This window comes from Taeniopygia guttata, chromosome 8 (assembly GCF_048771995.1).
Source record: "Taeniopygia guttata chromosome 8, bTaeGut7.mat, whole genome shotgun sequence".
NCBI classification, from domain to species: Eukaryota; Metazoa; Chordata; class Aves; order Passeriformes; family Estrildidae; genus Taeniopygia; species Taeniopygia guttata.
In genome coordinates, this window is record NC_133033.1 from 24,404,911 (window position 1) to 24,429,132 (window position 24,222).

The 24,222-nt window shown below is 44.8% G+C and overlaps 1 protein-coding gene and 2 long non-coding RNA genes across 3 annotated transcripts in view; 1 reads left to right on the plus strand and 2 right to left on the minus strand.

The window, feature by feature from the left end:
* Positions 1-17,064, plus strand: part of HMCN1 (hemicentin 1) — a 164,139-nt gene extending 147,075 nt beyond the window's left edge. The window contains exons 91-107 of the mRNA XM_030279477.4: positions 542-712; positions 862-1,032; positions 1,413-1,583; positions 1,798-1,947; positions 2,112-2,249; positions 2,587-2,708; positions 3,452-3,689; positions 5,205-5,267; positions 6,050-6,169; positions 6,443-6,577; positions 6,909-7,022; positions 7,310-7,435; positions 8,078-8,206; positions 11,941-12,291; positions 14,070-14,189; positions 14,552-14,678; positions 15,729-17,064. Of these exons, the coding sequence (XP_030135337.4) occupies positions 542-712; positions 862-1,032; positions 1,413-1,583; positions 1,798-1,947; positions 2,112-2,249; positions 2,587-2,708; positions 3,452-3,689; positions 5,205-5,267; positions 6,050-6,169; positions 6,443-6,577; positions 6,909-7,022; positions 7,310-7,435; positions 8,078-8,206; positions 11,941-12,291; positions 14,070-14,189; positions 14,552-14,678; positions 15,729-16,095 (2,813 nt within the window). The 3' untranslated portion in view covers positions 16,096-17,064. The remainder of the gene's footprint in view (positions 1-541; positions 713-861; positions 1,033-1,412; positions 1,584-1,797; positions 1,948-2,111; positions 2,250-2,586; positions 2,709-3,451; positions 3,690-5,204; positions 5,268-6,049; positions 6,170-6,442; positions 6,578-6,908; positions 7,023-7,309; positions 7,436-8,077; positions 8,207-11,940; positions 12,292-14,069; positions 14,190-14,551; positions 14,679-15,728) is intronic.
* Positions 626-14,154, minus strand: LOC115496260 (uncharacterized). Its single transcript, XR_005981074.2, has 4 exons — positions 14,016-14,154; positions 12,579-12,665; positions 9,929-10,137; positions 626-761 (listed from the first exon to the last, which is right to left on the minus strand). It is a non-coding gene; the product is annotated as an uncharacterized lncRNA (long non-coding RNA).
* LOC140684612 (uncharacterized) lies at positions 16,595-20,143 on the minus strand. Its single transcript, XR_012057116.1, has 2 exons — positions 19,343-20,143; positions 16,595-17,999 (listed from the first exon to the last, which is right to left on the minus strand). It is a non-coding gene; the product is annotated as an uncharacterized lncRNA (long non-coding RNA).
* Positions 20,144-24,222: the final 4,079 nt, after the last annotated feature.

The following is a 24,222-nucleotide window of genomic DNA, read 5'->3' on the forward strand; positions in this document are numbered from 1 at the left end:
CTGAAAAAACTCCCCTTCAAGCTTTTTATTGTCACTGACTCTGGCACTACTTAGCATGTACTATAGACCCTGCAAATAGACCCCAGCTCCTCTCCTGGTGAACATCCTAAGTTCTCCCAGAGGGAGAGCGTTAAGGTCCCTTCCTACCCTAAGCTGGCTCCAGAGGACAGGGTCTGTAGCTCTGGGGCCTCCTCTGGACCCTCTCCAGCAGCTCCATGTTCTTCCTGTGCTTCTGGCCCCAGGGCTGGAGCAGCTCTGCAGGTGGGGTCTCACCTGAGAAGGGCAGACAGGCAGAATCCCCTCTCCCCTGCTGCTCACACGGGGAGTCCAGGGCATGGGGAGTTCTGGTCCCACCTTCTGTGGCCAGGGCTGGTCCAGCTCTCACCCACCCCCACCTCCAGGTCCCTGGGGAGAAATCCCTGAGTATCTGAGATGCTGCAGAGAGTCAGTGACATCCATGTTCAGCTTTCCCTGATGCATCACCGCTGTGCTGTGTTTCTGCTGGAGTCAGAGGCTCTAACTGCTGTGCTTCTCTCCACAGTGGATGGGAAGTGGTCCCCGTGGAGCAGCTGGAGCGCCTGCAGCGTGTCCTGTGGGGGAGGCAGCAGGCAGAGGACGCGCCACTGCTCCGACCCGGCCCCGCAGTTCGGGGGACACAAGTGTGAGGGAAGTGACATTCAAATGGATTTTTGCAACAGTGATCCTTGCCCAGGTAAGTTCTTGGGTTGCCTGTTCGCCCTATCGCTGGGTTTGGTTGTTTCCTTTTGGAAAAAAAACAAAACAAAACAAAACAAGAAGTTACTCTCCAAAAAACATACTTTCCTAGCTTTGAGGAAGATCAAACCTGACTTATTCTTGCAGTTCATGGCAACTGGGGCCCATGGAGCGGTTGGGGAACTTGCAGTCGGACGTGCAACGGGGGCCAGACAAGGCGGTACCGGAGCTGTGACAACCCACGCCCAGCCAGTGGCGGCAGGGCCTGTGCTGGGGCTGACGTGCAGATCCAGAGGTGCAGCACGGACCTGTGCCCAGGTCAGTGCTCACAACAGCAGCGGGAATGCAGCTTTCCCTGGAAGGCACCAGGTTATATGCCCCATGAGGAATGTAGGCCACCCATGGAAGTGTCCAAGGCCAGGTTGGATGGGGCTTGGAGCAGCCTGGGACAGTGGAAGGTGTCCCTGCCCATGGCAAGGGGTGGGACGGGATGAGCTTTAAGGTCCCTTCCCACTCAAACCAGTCTGGGATTCTGTGTTTCTGATGGCAGGAGTGTTCATACCTGCCCGCTTTAATGTTTTTGTTGTCCTTTGATCTGTCCCTTTAGAACCTTGGTTCTTCCAGGAAGGAATTGACTTCAGCATAACCGATGCAGCCTGAAGCATTTAAATTGAAAAATTGCTTTCTTTATTCTGCAGTGGATGGAAGCTGGGGGCAGTGGCAATCATGGAGCCAGTGCTCTGCTTCCTGTGGAGGAGGAGAGCAGAGCCGGGTGCGCCTGTGCAGCAGTCCAGCCCCATTAAATCGTGGCCGTCCTTGCCCTGGGGACTCCTCCCAGATATCCAGGTGCAACACCCAAGCGTGTCCTGGTGAGTGTTTACAGCCTGCATGCAGTGACAGTGTGATGAAAGCCTGTGGCACTCCTGACTTCACTGGTGCTCTCATCTTGGCCAGTTGACTGGGTTATTTAATTTTTTGGGTTTAAATGTGCCCAGAACTAAAGCCCAGTTCTCCCTCCCCTAAAATACCCAACAGCGCTTATTACATGGGGTTATGTTTTGCCTCTCCCCATCCCCTGCACAGGTGGGCCTGCACGTGCCAAGGGCAGCATCATTGGCAATATCAATGATGTGGAATTTGGGATTGCTTTTCTGAATGCCACAGTAATGGACAGCCCGGATTCTGACACCAGAGTGATACAGGCAAAGATCACAAACATCCCTCGGACCCTTGGTAGGCCTCTTTGATCAGTTTTTTCTCTGAATACACCAATACCTATGGTCTTCTGGTTTAAATCTGAAGGGTTACAGTAGTTCGAGGTCTTCATATTCAGCTCATGTGCATATGGGTCTGTAATGAGATCAAAGCTCCCCAATTTTCTGTGGTGTTTCCTTCAGGCCCAGCCATGAGAAAGCTTGTTTCCATACTCAGCCCGGTTTATTGGACAACTGCCAAAGAAATTGGGGAAGCAATGAATGGGTTTACGCTCACTGACGCCATCTTCAAGAGAGAAACTCAAGTGGAGTTTGCAACTGGTGAGTTGCCTGGGATAGATCAGCTCTTTTTGTGTCCAGTAAGCCAGATGGATGCTGCATTTCTGAAAAGACAGCAGAGGACCATTGCTGAAATATGGGTTTTGTGCTTGCACTAATATTTTCAGACTGACTGTAACCTTCTGAGGCTTTATTCCACCTTCTAGTTTGAAATTTAGCTCTAGTTTGAAATGTGTCATGTTTTTTCTCATGGGCATGGTACATCTTACAAAATATAAGTATAAATAACTGGAAGAGGGACTGCAGTTTCGGTTCCATGTGGCTGTTGAGAGTCTGTGTTGGGAATGTGCGATAAATCAGTGTGCTGTTAAACTGGCAGGTGAGATCCTGCGCATGACACACGTTGCACGGGGCCTGGACACAGACGGGACCCTGCTGCTGGATGTTGTTGTGAGTGGCCACGTGCTGCAGCTCCAGTCCGTGGCTGATGTCAGTGTCAAGGTAAAGCTGCTTCATGCATCTGTCCTTCTCTCACCCAGAGGAAAGCAGGAAACACTGAGTCCTGCAACCTGCTCTAATGTATGTGACTTCTTTTGTGCCTGGTTGAACTGATGGTGCTGATGTTGCCTTTGAAAGCAGAAAGTTACCATGAGGAGAGAGGGTGGTGTCGGTCTCTCAAGAGTTTGAGATGTTGGCAGTTATTGATGGCTGGCATGTCAGGGTTGCTTTGGGCAGAGCTAGAAAGGTGCATCTTCAACCTCTCTGACATAGTAATTAGTAACTGGTAACCAGTATTTTACTGTATTAATCCCACCATGCAGTAAATATACCTGTAGTTGTTGCTATTTTGGAAGACTGCAATATGTAGTATGTCCAATATTTATAACCCTCTTTCATGGCAAAATTTTTCTCCACCACTTGTTTATTTAGCACATTTATCAGCATCTAACTTCAAATAAAAGCCAAATATTTAGACCTCAGAAGATTGTTACTGAGGAGTCAGATATTTTTAGAAGTCTTCTGTTGAGTCTTCCATCATCAGGATCCTCAGTACATCAGTCTGTATCTTTTTTAAAGTAATAGAGCAGGCAGTGTTAAGATTCAACAGTTGAAATAAGAGTGAAAAGGACCTGTGTGTTGTTCAGCGGTTAAGATGAGCCCCTTTCTCTAAACACATCTCACAGCTCTGAAGTACAGGTGTGGTGCTGGTGTGGGAGCAGCTGATGGCCAGGGTTCTGTTGCAGGATTACACAGAGGACTACATCCAGACGGGCCCTGGGCAGCTGCACGCGCACTCCACACGCCTGTTCGCGGCAGACGGGGTCAGCGTGCCCTACACGTGGAACCACACCATCACCTACGACTCCAGCAAGGGCAGGATGCCCTTCTTGGTGCAGACGCTGCGCGCTGCCTCCATCGCCACGGAGTACAACCCGCTGGAGGAGGCCGTGGCTTTCCAAATCCAGGCTTCCATTGCAAAAGGTGTTGTTCTAGGCCTTCCCAGAAATAAGACAATGAGGAAAGACTGTCTTCTCTTCCTAGAATTCATTGAGTCACCCATAATCTCAAAAGAAATTCTGTGAAACTTGGGTAGCTTTAGCGTAGATCCCAGGACCTGAAAGTCTTGTTGATGTATCCATAAATGAACTATTAGTTAGCATTGCTAACTGCTGGATTTTATGAACCTGAATGACCAAAGGGGATAGGCATGGATTTATGGGAGCAGATTTTCCTTTATGAGCAAGCTGGCCTATTACTTCTTCTAATGCTATTTGGGCTTTCTTTTTTTTTTATGTGGTAGGGAAATTACTCTGGTTTGGAAGTACATGAAACAGAGGGGTTGATTGTCTCAGTCTTTCTTTTTCGTAACAAGATTCTAAATTAAGTAAAATAAGTTTTTTCAGACTTGCTAGACTAGGGACTCATTGTATAATTTGAAAACCAAATGCATTTTTTCCTAATTTAAAAAGAGATCTGATAAAAGTGAGTCTCCAGGTCAAGATATGCCTGTGATTAGATCTGGCTAAGCCTTTACTGAACTTGTGTTTATTTCCTTCAACAATTAAGACACTGGTGTTTAGGATTTTTTTTAAATTTCGGTTTTTAAATTTCAGTTTTCAAGCAGCCAAAGTCCTGTGTCCTTTGAGGAGTCTCACCTTGAGTTTTTCGTTGCAGTTTGTAGTACACAGTTGTGTTCTTCTACAGTGACCTCCTAAGATTTGTGACATGGTGATTTTTTTGCTTAGGGTCTATTGTCCTCCTTTTATGTGAATTAAAACTGAATGGTTTTTATTCTTTCAATAAGAAACTTTCCAGGATGCATTAGGCTGGGATGAGACTTGCAGCTCACTCTGAGGGGACCCCCACACACCTGTTCAATATTACTCGAACCAGCACAAGCCATGTGTGGCAAGCACATTTCTCTCTCTCAGGATTTTTTATAGAGGTGTACAGAGAGAAGAAAGAGAAAACAATTTCTATTTCTACTCCTTGTTTTTCTCATGTGGAATGTGCTTAGAGAATTTTTTACCTGGGGTGATTACTTGATTGGATTCTGGTGAGGATTGTTTGAATCTGATGGCCAATCAGATCCACCTGTGTCTGGACTCTGGAGAGAAGGGTCACGAGTAGTTAGTTAGAAGGGTCATGAGTAGATAGGTAGTTAGAAATAGTAGGCATGTAATTTTAATACCTTCCTTTAAATAGTATATCAATGTATTATAGCATAGTTATAATAAAGAAATCATTCAGCCTTCTGAACTGGAGTCAGACATCATCGCTTCTTCCCACCGGGTTCACGTGCATTTACAATAGCCATGCAATACTGACTTTTTGTGCCAAAGTAGAAAAACCAGTAAGGCTGGATTTAAAAGTTTCTGTTTCAATGTTGAAATATAATAAATACTGTAAAATTGCTGGGCTGCAATTCTTACTGTTAAAGTAATGAAGTGGCCATATTTTTATCCATAAGTGACATGTGCTTCCTTTGTCACACAGGGGATCGGAGCAACCAGTGCCCTGCAGGGTTTGCTTTGGACTCGTCTGGGCCTTATTGCTCAGGTAACGACTGACAGGGGTGGGTGTAACCATGGAGTCCTGGAGTGCTTTGGGTGGGAAGGGGCCTTAAAGATCCCCTATTTCCACCCCTGAAGCCTTCCCTTCTCCAGGTGAACACCCCCAGCTCCACAGCAGAGGGGCTTCAGCCCTTGGCACATCTCCATGGTGTCCTATGGACCTCCTCTAAGAGGTGTGTGTCCACCTTGTGCTGAGGGCTCCAGAGCTGGACACATTATTAAGCCACCAGAACCTACATCCCCTTTATTTAGAGTTCAAAGTATGCACTTCAAAAAGTGTTAGTTATCCTTGCTAAAAGGGTGTGGATCCAAGGCCAGCTGAAGATGTTACTTCAGTCATTACCTACAATGAGTAGTGTCCAGACAGCTTTTAAATCAGTACCTCAGGTACACCTGGAGGAGACTGAGCCTCAGGCTCTGCTGAGCCTGCAGAACAATGAAGGACTTGGGTGACCTGTGTGGAGGAAAGGCTGAGTGTTGGCACCTCAGACAGGAGCCCATGTGTTCCTGCTTGGGGGATGGAGGTGGAGAGAAGCACATGAGCACCCTGGTTGTCTCACTAAGAGTCGGGGTTGTTTTAGGGGAGAAATCATCTGAGATGATTTTGTGGAATAATTTCGTTACCTCTGGAAAGATTGAAAATTAAGGGAGTTGCTGGATCTGGTTTTGCCCTGTGGGCTTTACTAGTCACACCCCTCTAAGGAAGGATCAGATTGGAGTAGTTTATTGGGAAGTCTCACTGTTTTTTCAAACATTCTCTTGTTCCAGATGAAGACGAATGTGCTGTGGGAAATCCTTGTTCCCACACCTGTCACAATGCTGTGGGATCCTACTACTGCTCCTGTCCCAAAGGCTTCACCATCTCTGCTGACGGCAGAACATGTCAAGGTAAGAAAGGTGCTGCTGTGGACAGGTTGGATACAAATGCCCCTTAGATAACTGAAGGCCTTAAAATGCCTTAAGAGGCACTTAAGTTGCTAAGGAGAGGTTTTATTTGGGCCATTTCCTTATTATAAGAACACAATTTATTGGTGGTACTCTAATTATTTCATAGCTGAATGTACTCGTGGCCACGTGTTTCTAGTTGCTGGTGCTGAAGGCACTGGTTGGTGTGTCCCCTGTGCTGGCTGAGCAGGGTTTGCAGCTGGTTTCCCATTGCAGATATCGACGAGTGTGCTCTGGGGGGGCACAGCTGCCACGCGGGGCAGGACTGCGAGAACCTGCCCGGCTCCTTCCGCTGCGTGCTGCGCTGCGGGAGCGGCTTCCGCAGGACGCCCGACGGCCTCGGCTGCCAAGGTACGCAACGGGCTTCGTCAGCTCTCCTGCAGCTGAAAATGCTGCTCCATGCAGCTGAAACTCGCTGTAGAGGGCCTCTCCTGTCTATAAATTTTCATTTTAAGGCTGTGGATTTTTGGTTTTTCTGTACGTTTGGGTTTCTTTAGAAATAAGTTTAAAATCCTGTCAGGGAAGAAATTAGCATTCTTGGGTTTGTGTCCCATGTGCATTTTCTTGTATAAAGATGGGAGAGAAGCAAACACTCCTGAGCAGAGCTCACCCAAACCCTGCTCAGGTAGTGCCCACAGGGAAACTGCCAGCCCTGGTGTCAAGGATTTGTGTTGTTCCACAGACATTAATGAGTGTCAAGAGTCCAACTCCTGCCATCAGCGTTGCTTCAATACCATAGGAAGTTTCCACTGTGGCTGTGACCCAGGATTCCAGCTGAAGGGCAGAAAATGCATGGGTAGGGATGAAGTTCTGAATGTCCATTCCCTCCTTCCAACAGACAGAGTTCAACATTTATTTGTTGCTCTATTGTCTTATGAAAGAAAATGCTGTTATGGATGGTACACTTGATGTACATTTTGGAATCTGTCAAGCAGTACTGAAAGCCAGAGGCAGCAAGAATTGGACTGACTGATCCATGTGCATGAAATGATTCAATGTGTGGATACAGGGTAATTTCATTACATAATTGAGTCCAATCCTGCTTTTTTTTTTTTTTTTTTTTTTGGCTTTTGTTTGAATAAGATGTCAATGAGTGCAGGCAGAACGTGTGCAGGCCTGATCAGCTCTGCAAGAACACCCGTGGTGGCTACAAGTGCATTGACCTGTGTCCCAGTGGAATGACCAAAGCAGAGAATGGGACTTGCATTGGTGAGCAGAAGCATTAATGCACTGTGTAGCTATAGGAAACACAGGGACAGTGATGATGTTTATTTTTTTAAATAATCCTGAAGATTGTCCATCTCCAGTTATTAATATTTGCACATACTAAAGCACCAACTTGTTTTTGCTTATGGAGCATGTGTGTTTAACCTTTTTTGTAATTAGTATTAAAAAGCAGATGTATCCTTGCCACTTCTAGTTTTCCACTGTTCTTAAGTAAGAGCAGTAAGATTTCTCTTGGTGTCTTTTCTGTGTCAGAACCTTGATTTCTCTCAGTTATTCATTGACTGAAATATTCTGCTCTGTGTGTGCATGATTTCTTGAGAGTTTGGCTCAGGAGCTCTCAACCAAGATCACAGGTCCCTGCTGCTTATCAGGGAGGGTTTTAAGCACAGCTGATGTTGTAGGTGGTACCAAAGCTTTTGTTCCAGTGGAATCATGGGATGATTTGGGCTGGAAGGGACCTTAAAAATCACTTATTCCTACCCCTTGTTGTGGGCAAGGACACCATCCACTATCCCAGGTTGCTCCAAGCCCCATCCTCAGAGAAGGGCAGGGATGGTTTAGCCCCAGCTCCCTCCCGCAGTGGGGATGAGCAGAGCTGTGACTGTTCCTTGCCGTGTGCTGCAGATGTTGACGAGTGCCGGTCGGGGTCGCACCAGTGCCGCTACAACCAGCTGTGTGAGAACACCCGTGGCAGCTACCGCTGCGTGTGCCCGCGAGGATTCCGCGCCCAGGGCACCGCCAGGCCCTGCGTGGGTAAGCTGCCACTGAGTCCTGCGCTCCGCTTTTGCCTGCCTTTCTGCTGCAGCACACCAGCAGTGCTGTCCCTGTGGGAGACCGTGCTCTAGGGACACGTTTCCAAATTGGCCATCTAAAGTGTTCCATTCTAAACAAACAGGGCTAAACGGTTCCAAACTACAGATGGTTGGGCTGTACTTGCAAAACAAAGTATAAGAGGGTCTCAAAGCACTGGTGGGTGGATGTGGCAAATAACCACTCCACAGGAGGCTTCAGTTATAAAAATTAGGTGGGGTTTGTTGATATGTTGGCTGTGCCCTGGCCTGCCCTGGTTCACCCCTGAAGGCAGTCACACAGGGAGTCATGTGGGTTCCCCTAGGGAGCACACCCTAAGGAGCTGCAAGAGGTCCGACAGACCCAGAATGAGTTTGGCTCCTGAACATCCCAAGTACACCTGTCCTCCCATCAGGACTGCCAGGGCTGTTCCCCAGCAGCAGAGCACAGGGACCTGATCTGCATTTCTCCCTCAGTGCTCCCCTCCTGGCATGGGTGGCTCCCAGCAGGGAAGGATTAGGATCCCTGGAACTCACAGGAATGCCAGCCATGCAGTCACTCCTTGTGCCATCTTGGCATAAAGCCACGCAGGGATTTCTCCTGTGTCACAGGAGGCTCTGGAGCTCTGATGTAGGGAGCAAGAGAGTTTGATGTGTGGGGCCAGGGCAAGTGGACAAGCACTTCCCCTGGCATTTAAGAGACTTTAGGAAGGCAGAAGGATCATTTAGAATCACCTTTACTGCATTTATGTCAAATATTTAAAATGTAAGAGATGACCTATTACCATGATAATGAGGATTTCTGAATGCGTGCAACACCAAGTGAGATTGGTTTCAGTTGCTGTTACGTATGTCAGAAAAGCATTCCTCCCTGATGACTTCTTCAAGATAAATAGTTTTTTCTTATTTTATTTTGTTTAACAACCTAAGATTTTGGACTGTCAAAAGCCAGGAATGTTTGGGATTTTTTAAAAGAGATTAAATTGTACTAAGGAGTGTTTGGCTGTAGACCAAGATATAATATTACTTCTGCCATCTGCCTCTGTACTGAAATAAAACCAACCCCACACTTTTAACTTATATTTAAGCCATTTAAACTTCTGACAGGAAAAAGCCAGGCAAAGTCTAGGACTGTAGGTTTTCATAAAACACCAGCAGTCTTAAACCTGCCTTATGACCAAGTGCCACTGAAAGCTCCCTCCTAAAGTATTCTTTTATCCTTTGTATTTTTACGTTCCTAAAGATATATTTAAAATTTAGATTCATCCAAAGTATTTGTTTTGTTAATAAAATCCAGTTTTTATTGTCATTGTTGACAGTGAGCACAGGGAGGAGTTGAAAACTAAGCAGGGCTCAGACTGAAACAGAAGAAGTGAATTTTGCTCCTGCCTGTGCTATTTTTACGCTGGATAAAGCCCTTTGTGCCACAATTCCCTTTTTCGTTTGTTGTATGGGGATAAGATACTCCTTTGTGACCCCCACAGAGCTGTGTCTGCCCATTTACCTGAATCACAGAATTTCTGGGAGCTGTGTTGTTTTCTCTCCTTTCCACATGGGTGGAAGGGCTTTGCTAAAAGCTACTATAATGCAGATTACACATGCAAGACTATCTAGAACACAAAATCAGGTACTGTTCTGCAAATTAAAGCCTGAAAATGTAGCTATTTCAATTTCAAAGTAATTTTACCTTGTTCTTGTAAATATTATGGTTCCCATGCCTCAGTAGCGTCTTCTCACAGGGGCAGCTCTGGAACCAATGCTGGTGATTACCTGCAGTCAGTTCTGCTTATAGTGCACAGACTGCTCGTTGCACAGATTTTCACCTGTTTTCTTTCATAATTTCTATGAAAAGCTTCTATTGCTGATCCACAACTTGTTCCAAGGACACTGGTTGAACTAAAGACATCAGTATTAATTTATTTTAGGTAGAATGCAAAAGTCAGCACTTGAATGCTAAGGAAATAATTGAGTTTGTTTTCTTTTACATGTATATGAATAACAAATTTTTCATTTTAAGCACATACTGAGATTAATACACTTAAAATTCAGATCAGTTGTTGTCATACTTAAAGTGAAATTCTTGTTTGTAACACTTAAAAATTATACCGTAAGGATAATTCCACAGATATGTGAAGTTTCAGTTGTGTGTTTGCCAAATAACAGTTGGAAAATATTGTAACACTCTGCAATTACTACTTCTGGATTTCCAACTCTTAATTAATTTAATTATTAATATCCCCCTAAATTGTTTAAAACCTTAAATATACCAAATATTAACCACTTCACAAAAATACAGCCTAATGGTCTATTATATTTCTGACAATATTGATTTTTAAATACTATTTTCTTGAATTTGTGGCTTGGGGAGTTACAAGCTGTGCTCAAGAGCTTCTCTTCATAGAGGATCCAAATGAAACTCACAACCCTGGCTTAATGGCATTTTACAGTAGTAATTGAAAGAATGCAGACTACTATGGAATGATTAAACTATTATTGAGTTTCTACTAGGAGAATATTTATAATATATGTTAATTATTGATATGTTGTGATGTATGTTAATAGCAGATTTGTTATTTCTGGTCATTGCAGAGTTGTTTGGAATGAACAGACTTCTGTCTTTTTCTGGTGAAATGCTAAGCTTGAAAAGAAATACAGTATGTGTCAAATTTCCAGCTAAGCCTGAAGTAACTTGATAAAAACTGTAGAAAATTTCTTTCTGGTAGTGTCAGAGAGACTGTGGGAGAAGGTCCTGCAGGCCTAGGAGCACTTAGAGTTTCTTGGAGGGAAGGACACTTGGCATGTTGCACCCTCAAAGCCTTTACCATACTTTGTATACTCAGCACTAAGTTTTGATTTGAGGATGGATATTTGCTGCTGGTCTAAATAACTTTGGATTTTAATTTAAACAACTAAAAATATACATTTCTTAGGAAAGCAAAAATAATTCTATTTTTTAATTGTCCAAAAGTGAATTAATATGTACTCTTGAGTTTCCAACCTGTCATGACCAATAACAGCATCAAAAGTTAGAACGTACCTGACCTCTTGCCCCTGCAGCCTTGAAGCGTGTTCTTGAGCCTGATGCCACATCCCTGGAAGTGTCCAAGGCCAGGCTGAGCAAGCTTGAGGCAACCTGGGCTAGTGGAAGGTGTCCCTGCTCATGGCAAGGGGAGGACTGGCTGAGCTGTAAGCTCCCTCCAACCCAAAGCATTCCATGATTCTAGGATTCCCCCCAACATGAGGCACAATAACCACGTCAGAGCCTGTTGTGCTTCTCTTAGTGTGGGGTGTAAGGAGTTTCTAGCACTGTACTTCTCTAGAATGCTCTGTGTTGAGCATTGTCTTTTAAAGAAGGGACCAGCAGCTTCTTCCACTCACCTGTGGAGCACTTAAGGGAAAAAAAAAAATTACTAAGAGAGTGTTGAGCATCTGAGGCTGAAACAAGGCTCCTGTCCTGGTGAGCACAGTCACATCAGCCTGTGGGAGAATGAAGGTCTCTTACAGTCCAGGACAGTGGATCCTGCCTGCTTGGCCTAGTGTTCTCCATGTTCTACTGCCTCCAAATCTTGCTTTTATGTCTTCAGCTTGTTCCTGAGATAAGTATCTGTGTGTATATATACGTATAGTTATGTGTTGTTGTTTGTTTGTTTTCTCTCCTTTCCACATGGTTTGGGGCTCTGGATCATGTCACATGAGCAGACATTAATGAATGTGAACAAGTGCCTAAACCCTGTGCACTTCACTGCACCAACACCCCCGGCAGCTTCAAGTGTTTCTGTCTACCTGGGCAGCAGTTACTGGGTGATGGGAAATCTTGCGCCGGATTGGAGAGGGTGCCAAATTCGGGTGCCTATTACAGTAGCTATAACTATGCTCAGTTCTCCCCTGGGAGAGACAACCAGCAACTGCAGCACTATTACAGGCACTCCTCAAATCTCTACAGCTCCTTCTCAGAGTATAGGAACAGCAGAATACCTTTCTCCAGGACTAGAAGGAACCTTAGAGAAACTTGTCCTGAAGGCTATGAGGCAAGAAATGCCAGATGTGTAGGTAAATGTCAGTCCTATCTATGCAACTGTGTTTTGGGCCTTATTCTAAGGTTACTGTGTGATATATACCAGGGGCTGAGGGTTTGTGGTGTTGGGGTTGTGTTTTCTATTACCCTGGTCAATATTCAGAGGGTTCTGCATGTTCTGGTCTCTGCTGTCTTGGCTCACATTGTAGCAAAAATGTTCTCAAACTTGCCTTATAACCTTTTGTTTTAATTGTGCTGCTTGTTACCTGTTTGCAAAGAATTTCCCTCTGTTACTCTCTTTCTCCTGGTCATGGTGGCTCACCTTGATGAATCTTCTCACACTACAAAAACCACCAGTAGTCCCAGCCTAGTTCCAGTGCTTCTGTAGACTCCCATTGGCAGCAGTAATCTGTGTCAGAAAGGTTTGGAATAAACATTTTAGAATTGATCACACTGGGGCCAGTGCCAGCACTGCCACAGGACCATCAGCCACTGTCACATGGGCAACAGGCAGAGAAGCTTTTTTATTATTATTATTATTAATTTTATGTGCGAAAAGGGGTTGCAATGTAATTCAGTGAGCATGGAGAAGACATCAAACTTTGTATTTAAGCTACAGATAGGTTTCAGTAGTCACATCCATGTGGATTGTTATGGTATAGGAGTTTAATTGAGAGACCCAGGAATACAGCTCTTGAGAGAAGGAAGGGTTTGTTTAACATTTGGATCTTCATCCCAGCTTCCAATTTGAATTAGTTAATATGCCATGAATATTAACAATATTAATATTCAATGAAACTTTCATTTCATTGAATAAATACATGAATTTTAAATTATTGTTTAATATGAAAAATACCCCCAAATGATGCTTTTGTTAAAGCAAATCCTTTCAATAGGCAACCATCAGGATTTGCTAACAGCACAGAGGTTTATAGTCACTGCTGTTTCTCTTCTCTGTTTGCATTTTGATCTAGTGCAACTCCTGTCAGTCAGACAGAGGGGAAGTAAAGACCTTCCTTCCACTGATTTAACCTTGCACGTCTGAACTCCTTCATGAGATTACTGCTGTCCTGAGCTAGGCAGATATTTCAAAAGCCATTACAATTACAAATTAGCTGTGTCTAAATCATGCTAATGTGCTCTGTAAACTTTACATAATGTGGTTTGGTACTGGTACTTCTGTTTTAAAGAGAGAGACAAAAAAAAAAAAAAAAAGAAAGAAATAAAAGAAGAGCATTTAGTGACAGTCTTCCCAGCTACTGAGCCTAATTCATCCCTCTGGCATGAGGGATGCCAGATTTTAAAGGTCAGTTTAAAAGGAAACAGATTTGCCTGAGGAGGGAGTGACTGTAAGGAAGACTCCCTCAGTAACAAGGCTTCCTCTGGTGAGATAAGGAGTGTGGGTGTTCCCTAAGCATGTTGCTTGGTACCTGGTTGATTATCAGGCAGCTCAAATTGCTTTGGGGGCAGGACAGTGTTTGTATGGCCCTGGCAGTGGACACAGGTGGCACATCCCCCTTTCTCCCAAAGCTCTGTCTCAGGACTGGTCTCCTCAGCTGGGATCTGTCACAGCTGCTTTTCACCGAGGGGAGAAGCCCCTCAAAGCTGACTTTAGTGCCTTCAGAGTTAAAAGGAATGGCACAGGTAAGGAGAGAGGATGCTCTAGTCTTAGATGTTCAACTCCATCAGAAAAAAGATCCAGACAACTCCCACCAAGCTCTATCTGTACACTTGCAGTACATAAAAGGGGGGAAAGTACCTGTGTTCATGGCAGGCTTAGGGAGTGCTGAGGTGTTGGTGCTTCTCTCTGCAGACATCGATGAGTGTGAGAGCAGAGACACGTGTCAGCACGAGTGCAGGAACAGCCTGGGCAGCTTCCAGTGTGTCTGTCCCGCAGGATACCGCCTCATGTCCAACGGGAAAACCTGCCAAGGTACGGAGAGCATCCCTGCAGTGCTCTGGGGGAGGTCTGCCAAGAAACCTGACACAAACCAGGCCCAGCACATGGCTAAGCCACCTCTCTGCTTTGGCTGTGTGAGAGTCAGCGTTCAAAATCTCAAGTTTCAGAAGTTTTTATATTCCATACTTTTTTGTTTCATAAAATATCAGCACGCTAGCCAATTGCAACTTCTAATTCTCTGCAGTTCCCCTGTGACTTTCTCATTACACATTGGAATCCAAGCTCTGGGGTCAAGCAGAGACACATTCTGAGCCCTGCTCAGCCTTTACCCACTTTGTTTTTCACCCTTTAATTCTTATACCAGCAGTTGATCCTTTGCATGTTTTTCCATCCAGATATTGATGAGTGTCTTGAAGAGAACATAAATTGTGGATCAAATCAGATGTGTTTCAACATGAGAGGAAGCTACCAGTGCATAGACACTCCTTGTCCACCCAACTACCAGCGAGAGCCACATTCTGGGTATGTTCTGTTCTCAGCCCCTTCTCACCTGCCCCAAGCTCAGCTCCTTAACCTGTGCTTGTTAAAGAAGAAAATTTAAATTTGCCTGACACCAGCAGAGCTCACAGTAGCTAAAGGTAATGCAGTGACATTGGAGATCAGAGTCAGAGTGTCCTGGTATGGTTTGGGTTGGAAGGGACCTTAACAGAACATCCAGTTCCACCCTCTGCTGTGGGCAGGGCCACCTTCCACTAGCCCAGGGTGCTCCAAGCCCTGTCCAACCTGGCCTTGGGCACTTCCAAGGGATGGGGGCAGCCACAGTTTCTCTGGGCAACCTGTGCCACTGCCTCAGCTGCCAGGGAAGAATTCCTTCCTAATATCTAATCTGAATCTCTCTAATGGCCTGACTTGCTATCAGCTTCAAAGTATCAGATACATTCTTTTAGTCATGAAAATAATTCTAAGTTCCTGTTAAGCTTTGTTATTTCCCTGTTCTGTGAAAAAAAACCCATATTGATTTATTTTAATCTTTCATTATCATCAAAGAAAAATAGCTTGTTTCATAGTCAGAAACCATCTTTTGGGATCAAACTCAACTGCAGTGACATCTACGCTGACATGGAGGTCATGCCATTAGCACTGGCAAACTGCACTAGCAAAGATTTCATGGTTTAAATTTTGATTATATAAAAGCAAATTTTATTCTGCCCTTCATTCCAAATTCTTTATTTTATGACCTAACAGACACACATCTCAAATGTTGCCCAGAACATTTTAAACTAGATCTTCCCATTCTAATGTTTAAGAGCAGAGTGACTAAAACTTACCTTACAGATATCGATGATATCAATGTAGCCAACATCTTTCTGAAATGATTCTGTTGAGGTAAATAGAGATGGTAAACTGGGCTGCAGCTCTAAAGGAGCAGTGGATGAAGAATGCATCAGCACTTCTAGAGAAGTTTTAATCTGCAGCAGGGAAAACAGGGGAAGAATTTCTCCTCTAAGACCTATCCCAGTACTTAAGATACTCTGCCCTATCCCTGGGCTCAAGTCTTCTGCTTCTTCCTAGGTTCTGTCTCAAAAGCTGCCCAGCCAACGACCTGGAGTGTGACCTGAGCACCTACGCCCTGGAGTACAAGCTGCTGTCGCTGCCCTTCGGCATCGCTGCGGGGCAGGATCTGATCCGGCTGGTGGCCTACACGCACGACCAGGTCATGCACCCCAGGACCACCTTCCTGATGGCGGACGAGGACGCTGCCGTGCCATTTGCCCTGAGGGATGAGAACTGGAAGGGGGTGGTGTTCACCACGCGGGCGCTGCGGGAGCCGCGGACGTACCGCATGGGCGTACGGGCCCTGTCCTACAGCGCTGACGGCAGCGTCGAGTACCGCACCACCTTCATCATCTACATCGCCGTGTCCGCCTTCCCCTACTGAGCGCCCGCAGTTTCAGGGCCAGGAGGTGCTACTGCTTCAGCCCGACTCTGCTGCCTGCCCCACACGGGCAGCATCTTCTCCTCAAAGGGTGCTCTGCTCTTCTCTCCTCCCCTGCTTCCTGGAGGCTGCCTCTCCAGTTCCATTGTTCCAATTCAAGAGGAAGATCCATGGCTCTGAGGATCTGTTACCACTTGCTTTATTTATTACACTGGAATAGTCACTTTCCACAGTATGTTCTGCGAACCAGCAGAGAAATCCTTGTAGTCGAAGCAGTAAGCAAGGAGCAGCCTCTACTGAAAGTAACTGAAGAAAATCCATAATTTCAAGTGCTCTTCATATTTTAAAGGTTGCTAAGTGTTTTAAATTTTATATCTATTAGATTTTTTCCTTATCAATTACCCAATAGAATTAGGGCTGTGCTGTACTATGCTGTGTGCTCAAACCCACCAAATGCCGCTGTGCCCAAGGGTTGTAAATGCTGAAACAAAGGACATTAAAGTTTGTTTGTGGCTAACAAATCTACAGGAGAATTTGGAACTGGTACCTTTGGTTTCCATGCAAGTGTAGAGATGTTGCTATTTTTTGGAAGAAAAAAACAAAATGGCTTATTCTACTTTATAGAGCAGGTATTTTATAACTTGTTTTTACTCTGCCATTCTGGTGTAGCCATTTATTTAACCCAAACCCATATCCACTGCCATACTCCCAGCTCAGTAAATGGTCTGGGGTTTTACGCACATGGAACACTTTTCTCCAAAGGTGATGTAAGTTTGGTTCAATAATGTCAATACACTGTACACAAGTAATTTTGCCAAGATGTATTCTATTTTTATGGACGTGTATATATGTGGTTTTTCCTATGTGTATTTTCTATGCAGTATCTCAAGAGTGTTTTACAGTTAAGTTTGCATAAAAGGAAAATGTCAGTACAATGAAACTAATCAAAATAAAGGTTCCCATCACCTTTGAGACTGCTGGGAGTTTTATCTTTTAAAAACATCTTTTCCATTTCTAAAGCTTTTGCCCTAAGTGCTGGGTAATGCAGAAGGTACTGTGCCCAGCAAACCAGGGAGTAGCTCCAGCTCTTTTCCCTCTTCCTGGCACTCTGGGGTAGTAAGAGATTATCACCACCTTTAAAGTAGATTTTTAGCTACAGGGACAAATTATCTCCCAGTAGAATTTTGTCTCTATTCTTGTATATTATTAACTGACTTTAGACATCCCCACTTGTTGTCCCCTTGTTTTTTCCCCCCTTTACAGTGCACTAAGTGAAGTAGTCCTGCAAAACATGGATGACTTAAAATTGCTTTGTACTTTATACAAATTTATCTGAGTTACAGACTTCAAACTGAACAGACTTGCTTCTTGGAAACCTGATTTGAAAAATAAAAGTGGCTCAAAGAAGACAAATCCCATGAAAAAGACACGAGGGAAGGAGAAATGAGAGTAAGTTATAATAGGTACAGGTAATTACCTCAATGTCTTTTAAGGATGAGAATCAGACTGAAAGTGATGTCCTTTAAGGGAGTCTAATTCCACTCCCAGAACACAAAAATTTCTACTCTGACATATTTTGTGTGAAGGGAAAAAACCCCAACAGAGTTGACAGCCTTTCTGACCAATCTGACCCTAAAAGAAATAAGTCACTTACCAGATGGAAGCCACTTAATCACAGCCATGCCTCCAAGCTTGCATTCTCATCCAGTCTTTCCAGGAGCCAGCGCAAGGAGGAGCTGCTTGTACACGTGGAAGGTGTTCCTTACCCTGAGATGATGCCAGGACTGAGGGACCAGTGAGATGTGGGTCACTGTGAGCGTGGTGGTTTTCACTCAGGGACTCGGAAGGGAAGTGCTGAGTGAGGGAGAGCCTGTGCCATGGCTGCCTCTTCTTTGGACATCTTGGAGCTGTGTTACAAATTTCATTTCTGCGCTATTAAACAGGTTGCAAGTGTGTTAAATTAGATCTCAGAGCAACTGTACCAGCTGCTGCTCTACCCCCATAAGCCTGTTGCTGGCAGGCTGGAAAAGCTGCTGCTTATCATTAGGTTTCCTGGTCTAACTTGAGAGGCAAGGGGGCAGGTTAGTACATGTTTATGTGCCCACATGACCTTGGCTGTTTGCTAAAGGTTAAAAATTCTGCTTTCATAAATACAAATTTTAAATACTACAAATATTCTACTGTGTTTATTAGCACCTTGGATAAGGCTGCCCAAACCTTAGATGCAATTTTCATTGTCTCAGGGCTGTACAGTCACTTTGTCCAAGACCCTCTATTAGTCTGCAGTAATATAGTTAAAGGTTCACTACCATCCCATGAAAAGCTGATATGGTCACCATATTATTTGTCACAAAATTATTTGTAAATGCCCTCCTATCACAAACAACTTACTCTTTAATAACAGCATCATAACAGCAATACCACCAGAAAAATAATACTTAAAAAAATAAAGGGAGGTCTTAGGGAGAGCAAATTATGAACAGATAGTTAATGATCCACTGCTACCTCAGGTCTGTGCTTACCTTCCTTCTGCACAAGCCTACTGTTCCCCTTGCTTACTGGATTTTCTGGAGCAGTATTTTCTCCTGGCCCGTTTATGCCTGAAACACTGTCCTGTGCCACAGGCTCCTGGCCCTCACCTCTGTGCAAGCATAGCTACATTTCATTAATTACACTACCAGGATCAAATAAATCCTCTTTTGCCATCTTCCACAGGGAGTATTTCCCATAGTGAGGAATTTGTACATGGGTGGTTTCAGGGTGATACCTGGTGGCATCCCAGCAGCTGGGCACAAGTCTCCTGAGGCTCACCTCCCGGTGGGCACACCTTGGATCCCAGCCACCTGCTTGCTGCAGCAGAGCCCAGAGCACTCAGCCCATGCCCGTATTCCAGGAAAACATCTGCTAAACCCCAGCCTTTGCCAGAACACAGCCAGACTCACTCTTCCTCCCAAAAGCAATCCTTTCTTGGTAAAGCCTAAATGAAACTACATGTTAAATACAGCCCTTTGCAAAAATCCATGTGGTTCCTTCCAAATCTAAGGTCTAGGAGAGGAGTAAGGCAGGAAAAAGAGTTCAGGGATGAAACCAGGGCCGACTGGGGCCAGAAAGGATGGAAAATTCACAACCAGCATCTGTTAAAGGTGACTAATGCCCTAATGCCAACCCCACCACAGCATCAAGTATCTCACAGCCACCATAAAAGGCAAGTGTTCAGGAACCAGAGGCAGGTAAGGAATGCCCATCATACCTTCTGTAAGGATCCAGCTCTCCCTGGAGAGAGAAATGCACTGGGGCTTTGTTTTCCTTTGCACACTGGCTGAAGTGAAAAGCTACTGCATGGGTACAGTAATGAGCCTGTGCTGGATGCACAGCACTGTTGGCTAAAGGAAAAACATGTCATCAGGTGAGATGGATGCTCAGCCGCTGTGCCTGACTGGGAAATGTCCACTTCCAAGTCAGAGGCAGACAGTGGGTGCGCAAGCAGGCCGGATGCTGAGTAACGCAGCCGTCACTGCCCACAGCGGCAGGGCGCTTACAGGCAGGACGCTGCTCCCGGCTCCAAGGGGGAGTTCTGGTGTCCTTTGCCTTCAGAGGCGTTTCTGGTTCTGGCAGCTCAAATCCAAGGCTGCTGCCAATGAAAACTTGGCACAGTGCAACAGTTGAAATCCATGGATTATTTTACAAGGCTGGAATCCCAGCGCCTGCCCCGCTGTTGCACACGAGGAGGAACAGCACACACAGCACTGGCTGTGGGATCCCCTGGCCAGGGTGCAGAGGAGACACTTGGCACGTTTCCAGTTACCTCTGTCAGGATATGGGATGCACAAATGCATGGAGGGCTTCTGGGCAGTGCTGTGCTTTGTTTCTGAGGAGAATCCTGCAGGCAGATAAGGGTCCTCTGACCTTGTGGGCTTCTAGCCTCTGATCCAGTGGAGAGCTTTGATTCAGCCTAAGACCAAATGGAACTTGTTGCCATCACTCAGTACCACAATGAAGTCTGGAAACCTAAAGCACCTTCTTCACCAACTTCCATTAATGCTGGAGAGTCTGAATGCTGCTCTCTTTCCTGAGGGGAAATCAGAAACATTTTCAGCTCTGGCACATGCAGAAGTTCCCCATTCATGCAGAGCTGCTACTCTACAGGGACTACAAGAACTCTTAGTGAATTACTTCGTTTGCCCCTTGTAAGCCTGGGGAAACTGAGAGGCACAAGCCTCTGGGTGTGAGCTGGGACAGTGAGGAAACACCAGAAAGTGCCAGCTGATGGCCAGAGCTAAATGGGTCCTTAGACATCACACCTTCAGCAGCACTGCTCTGTCTCAACATGCAAGCAGTGCATCCAGCCAGGCCCTCTGAATAAGGTTAAAGGGATCCCTAGCTGGCTGCAGATTTTTATAAACACATTTGTATGTCTGGACACACTTAATTCCAATCAGCTCTCAGATCATTGAGTTCAATGTTCAAATCTTCAATGCACAACTGGTGCCAGATTATTCTGCTTTGATAAGTTTAGTGCTAGAAAGGGAAGCAAAGGAGACTTGCTTACAGATAAAGGCATATGGATAAAAAAGGTGCGCTTCAGCACTAACATAGATTCAAATGGTAATTTATGAATAACTAAATAATGGGGGCACCACGAACATCATCAAGCCAAGGGGCTGTTCAAAATACACAGCAAAGGTTAAGAAGTGCTCTGAAGCACTTGCTATGCAAGGAGAAGAGGATCTGTTATTTTTCATTGCATGTAAGCCCTGCGCATCTCCTGTGGCTCTGGATAGCTTCAGTAGACTTGCAATGCAGTGAGATGCAGCTGGCTTCCTTATTAATAACTCCTCTTTGCCAAGGACTGAGACAAGCTCCCCTCCACACCTTTGAACAGCTTACTGCACAGCAGTCACACAGATCAAGTCCTGTCCTCCTGCTCCATCACAAGAAGAGTCTCAAGGACTCCACTCACAGGGATCACCAGAGAGGCACCAAGACATCTGCACTGCACAACCCAGAATTCAAGCAAGGCCAAACTCCTGCTATGCAAAACTGTAGCAGAACCACTGGCAAACACAAAGCTGTAGGCAAAAGCTTCAAAAAAGGAATATATCTAATCTGGGGTCTCCAGCTTCAGAGGCAAAACCCACCAAAATCCCTGAAGTAAAGAATCCCATGAGTATTCCCCATTACCACTGTCCCTGATAAACACAGTGGCACATAAAAAAACCCAGTTCCAAACAACATCAAGGTTCCTTCACAGGATTTTAGCTGCATTGCCTATGGAATCTGCTTATGTAGATGTAAAAAATGAGGTTTGCAAACCTGGGAGAAGAATGAGTTCCCAAATACCACAGGAACAACTGGAGTGTGCCAGCTCTTCACATAAAGCAGGCAAAGGAACAGGACTTTCCCATGCCCAGAGAGGAAAATGCAGAGTTCTCTGGTGCCACTGCATGACTGACTGAAATGGAAGAAGCAAAAATAACATGAGAAAACTACATGAAAACACACACTGAAGGGACTGCAGAAGCCCCAGTGATAAGCAGGGGAGGACAAAGCTTCCTTGCACCAGAACCAGACGGTTTCTGCTGAGATGTCCTAGCAACTCCCATGCTTGAGAGCTTATGGGAGAGAGATGGGCTGAAAAAATCTGTAACAATACCATCACTTCTTCAATTTCTCTTCTGCTTAAAAGAACTGGACTTTAAATATAAACCTTGTAAATAACTCTGATTACATCAAATTTATTCATCCTTCCTCATCTGTCTCATCCTTCCTCATCTGTCTGCAAGCAGAATTAGCTCACCAGTATTCACTATTTACCAATCCTTCAGGCCAGCCTGCTTTTCTCAGCTGCAGTGGCCTTGTTGAAAAGGAAATATTGCTGGTTTTCTTACTGGTTGCTCTGCAATGCTCTCAGTGATGCAGAGACTGATAGAGAACCTCAAGCTGGGTGTAACCCTGCAAAGCCTGTGCCAAAATATTACGGCTAACATTTCTCAGCTCATGTTTTGAAAATTTTTTGGATGCATAAACAATGTTGTCCTTTAATAGATGAGGCTCTAAGACAGAAGTGGTTTGTGTTCACCAGCCCAAATGCACAGCAAGGCACTATCATGGTGTTTTTGCCATCTGTAGTAGCTTTACTACAGACAATAAAAAAGCCACTTCTAAGGAAAGCCAGTCACAACCTTGCTAAAAAAACTCCAACTGCCTTCAAATTGGGCACCTCAGGTAATCAAAATCTCTCTTAATCACAGAAAAGGTGTGAGCAGATACTACAAGTAATAGCAAAAGCTAGGTTTTACTTGGAGCTGGTATACCCCAAATGGTCTTGATATGGATTTGAAAATGACAAACAGGACAGAAGGGCCCATTACAAAATTAATTAACACAGTATGTAAAAACGCACCAACAGAGCAGCTAATGGAAACACACTGAACGTAGCTGAGAATCAGCTTTTTGGAGAAGAAAAGCTGGTTTTTGGGCAGTCAGGTTCAGCAGTGAAGTTCAGCACTGCCAGATTAGCCCCTGTTTATTTACAAAGCCCTGCTGGTTATCTAAATAAATCACACTGCGCTGGTTTGGCTCCCACCTTGTGTGCTAGACAGGAATTAATAGAAAATAACAATCACCAAATCTCCAGCCTGAAACTGGATTTTAAATCAGCCATGCTAAAGTCTGAGACATTTTCATGATTTAGAGTTGCATGAGTCAATTGCCCATTTCCACAGGTTTTTTCAGTATTTTGACAAAGTCCTTTGATCACCTAAAGCTGAACTGAAAAAACCACAATGGATGCCTGTTCCACTTGGCAAACCCCAAACTCTCCCACTTTTCTGTCATCATTTGTGTCTTTCAACAAATGCTTCTGATACTCAGATACACATCCAAACAACATCTTCAAATTAGGTATTTGGTCCCAATAACACTGAAGTCAAAGTCAGAGCTTTATGTACCTAAGCATCAACTTCTCAGCCACCTCTCAATTGCAGCAATAACCTCTCCTCTGATTACAGCAAATCTTCACAATAAACAGTCACAATAACTCTGAGCAGTGCTACAAGGACTTTGATCTTACTCTACAAACACAAGCAGCTACTTCTTTTCCTTCAAGTTCAGCCTGTCTTTACTGCCAGGAATCAGCCTTGCTATACTTTCAGATCTATTTGCTCTTCCTCTCAAATTGGCCTTTTTTCACTTGGCAGGAGTTTGCTCCTTGCACAAAACAACTTCATTTTGCTCTTTCATCTCTCTCCAGAGTACTCCTCTGTTGGGGTGTCATTAGAGATAAATACAAGAAAGATAGGGAAATGCGTAACTACAGGAAATGAGTCCAACACCATTTTCTGTACAAGTTATCTAAAAAATTAGTTTTGGAAGCTATTAAACATCTTCCAGTATAACATCATGTTGGTAAACAGCACTTTCACAATTATTTCCCTTATGAGAGGGTAGGTTATTGAGAGTTTTACAAACTCTGTCCAGATAAACTCCATTCTATTACAGACAAAGCTGTGTGTGTGCTTGGATTTTAGGACCTGTTCCACAGTGTGCTCCTGGGGGAAGAACAGGGGGCTCCTGTGGCTTACAATCCTATATATTATCTTACAAGGAATGCACCAGTACCACACCAAAACCTGTGATGGAGGAGTATTCTTGAACATATGAACACTGCTACCAAAAAACCACAGTTTTAGCTGGCAGGATTGACTGGAGGAGCCCTTGTTGCTCCGCAGGAGAGGACAGTGACAAGTCGTGATGCCAAAGGAAGGACACACTGGATTTAGAAGTCTTGGACTGCAGGTGGCCCAGTGAGACTTGTCATGAATATCAGATGCTGCCACCAGCACTTGCAGGTCTCAAATGCTGGTCACAGAGATAAAAATTCCCTAAGTCAGAGATATCCATGAACACAAGGGACTCAGCAACAGCAGACCCTCAGGAGTCACAGACAGACCTGTGGTACATTTAAATCAGAAAGAGCATCCACAAACAACAGGTCATGTTTACTTTACACCACGGATGTATGGATTTAGTTCAAGAGAGGGCTGTCACCAATTCCTGACAACATCCTGAGCAGCTATTTAGAGTACATGAGCACTCATCAATGCACCCTCAAGCCTACAGCACACTGGG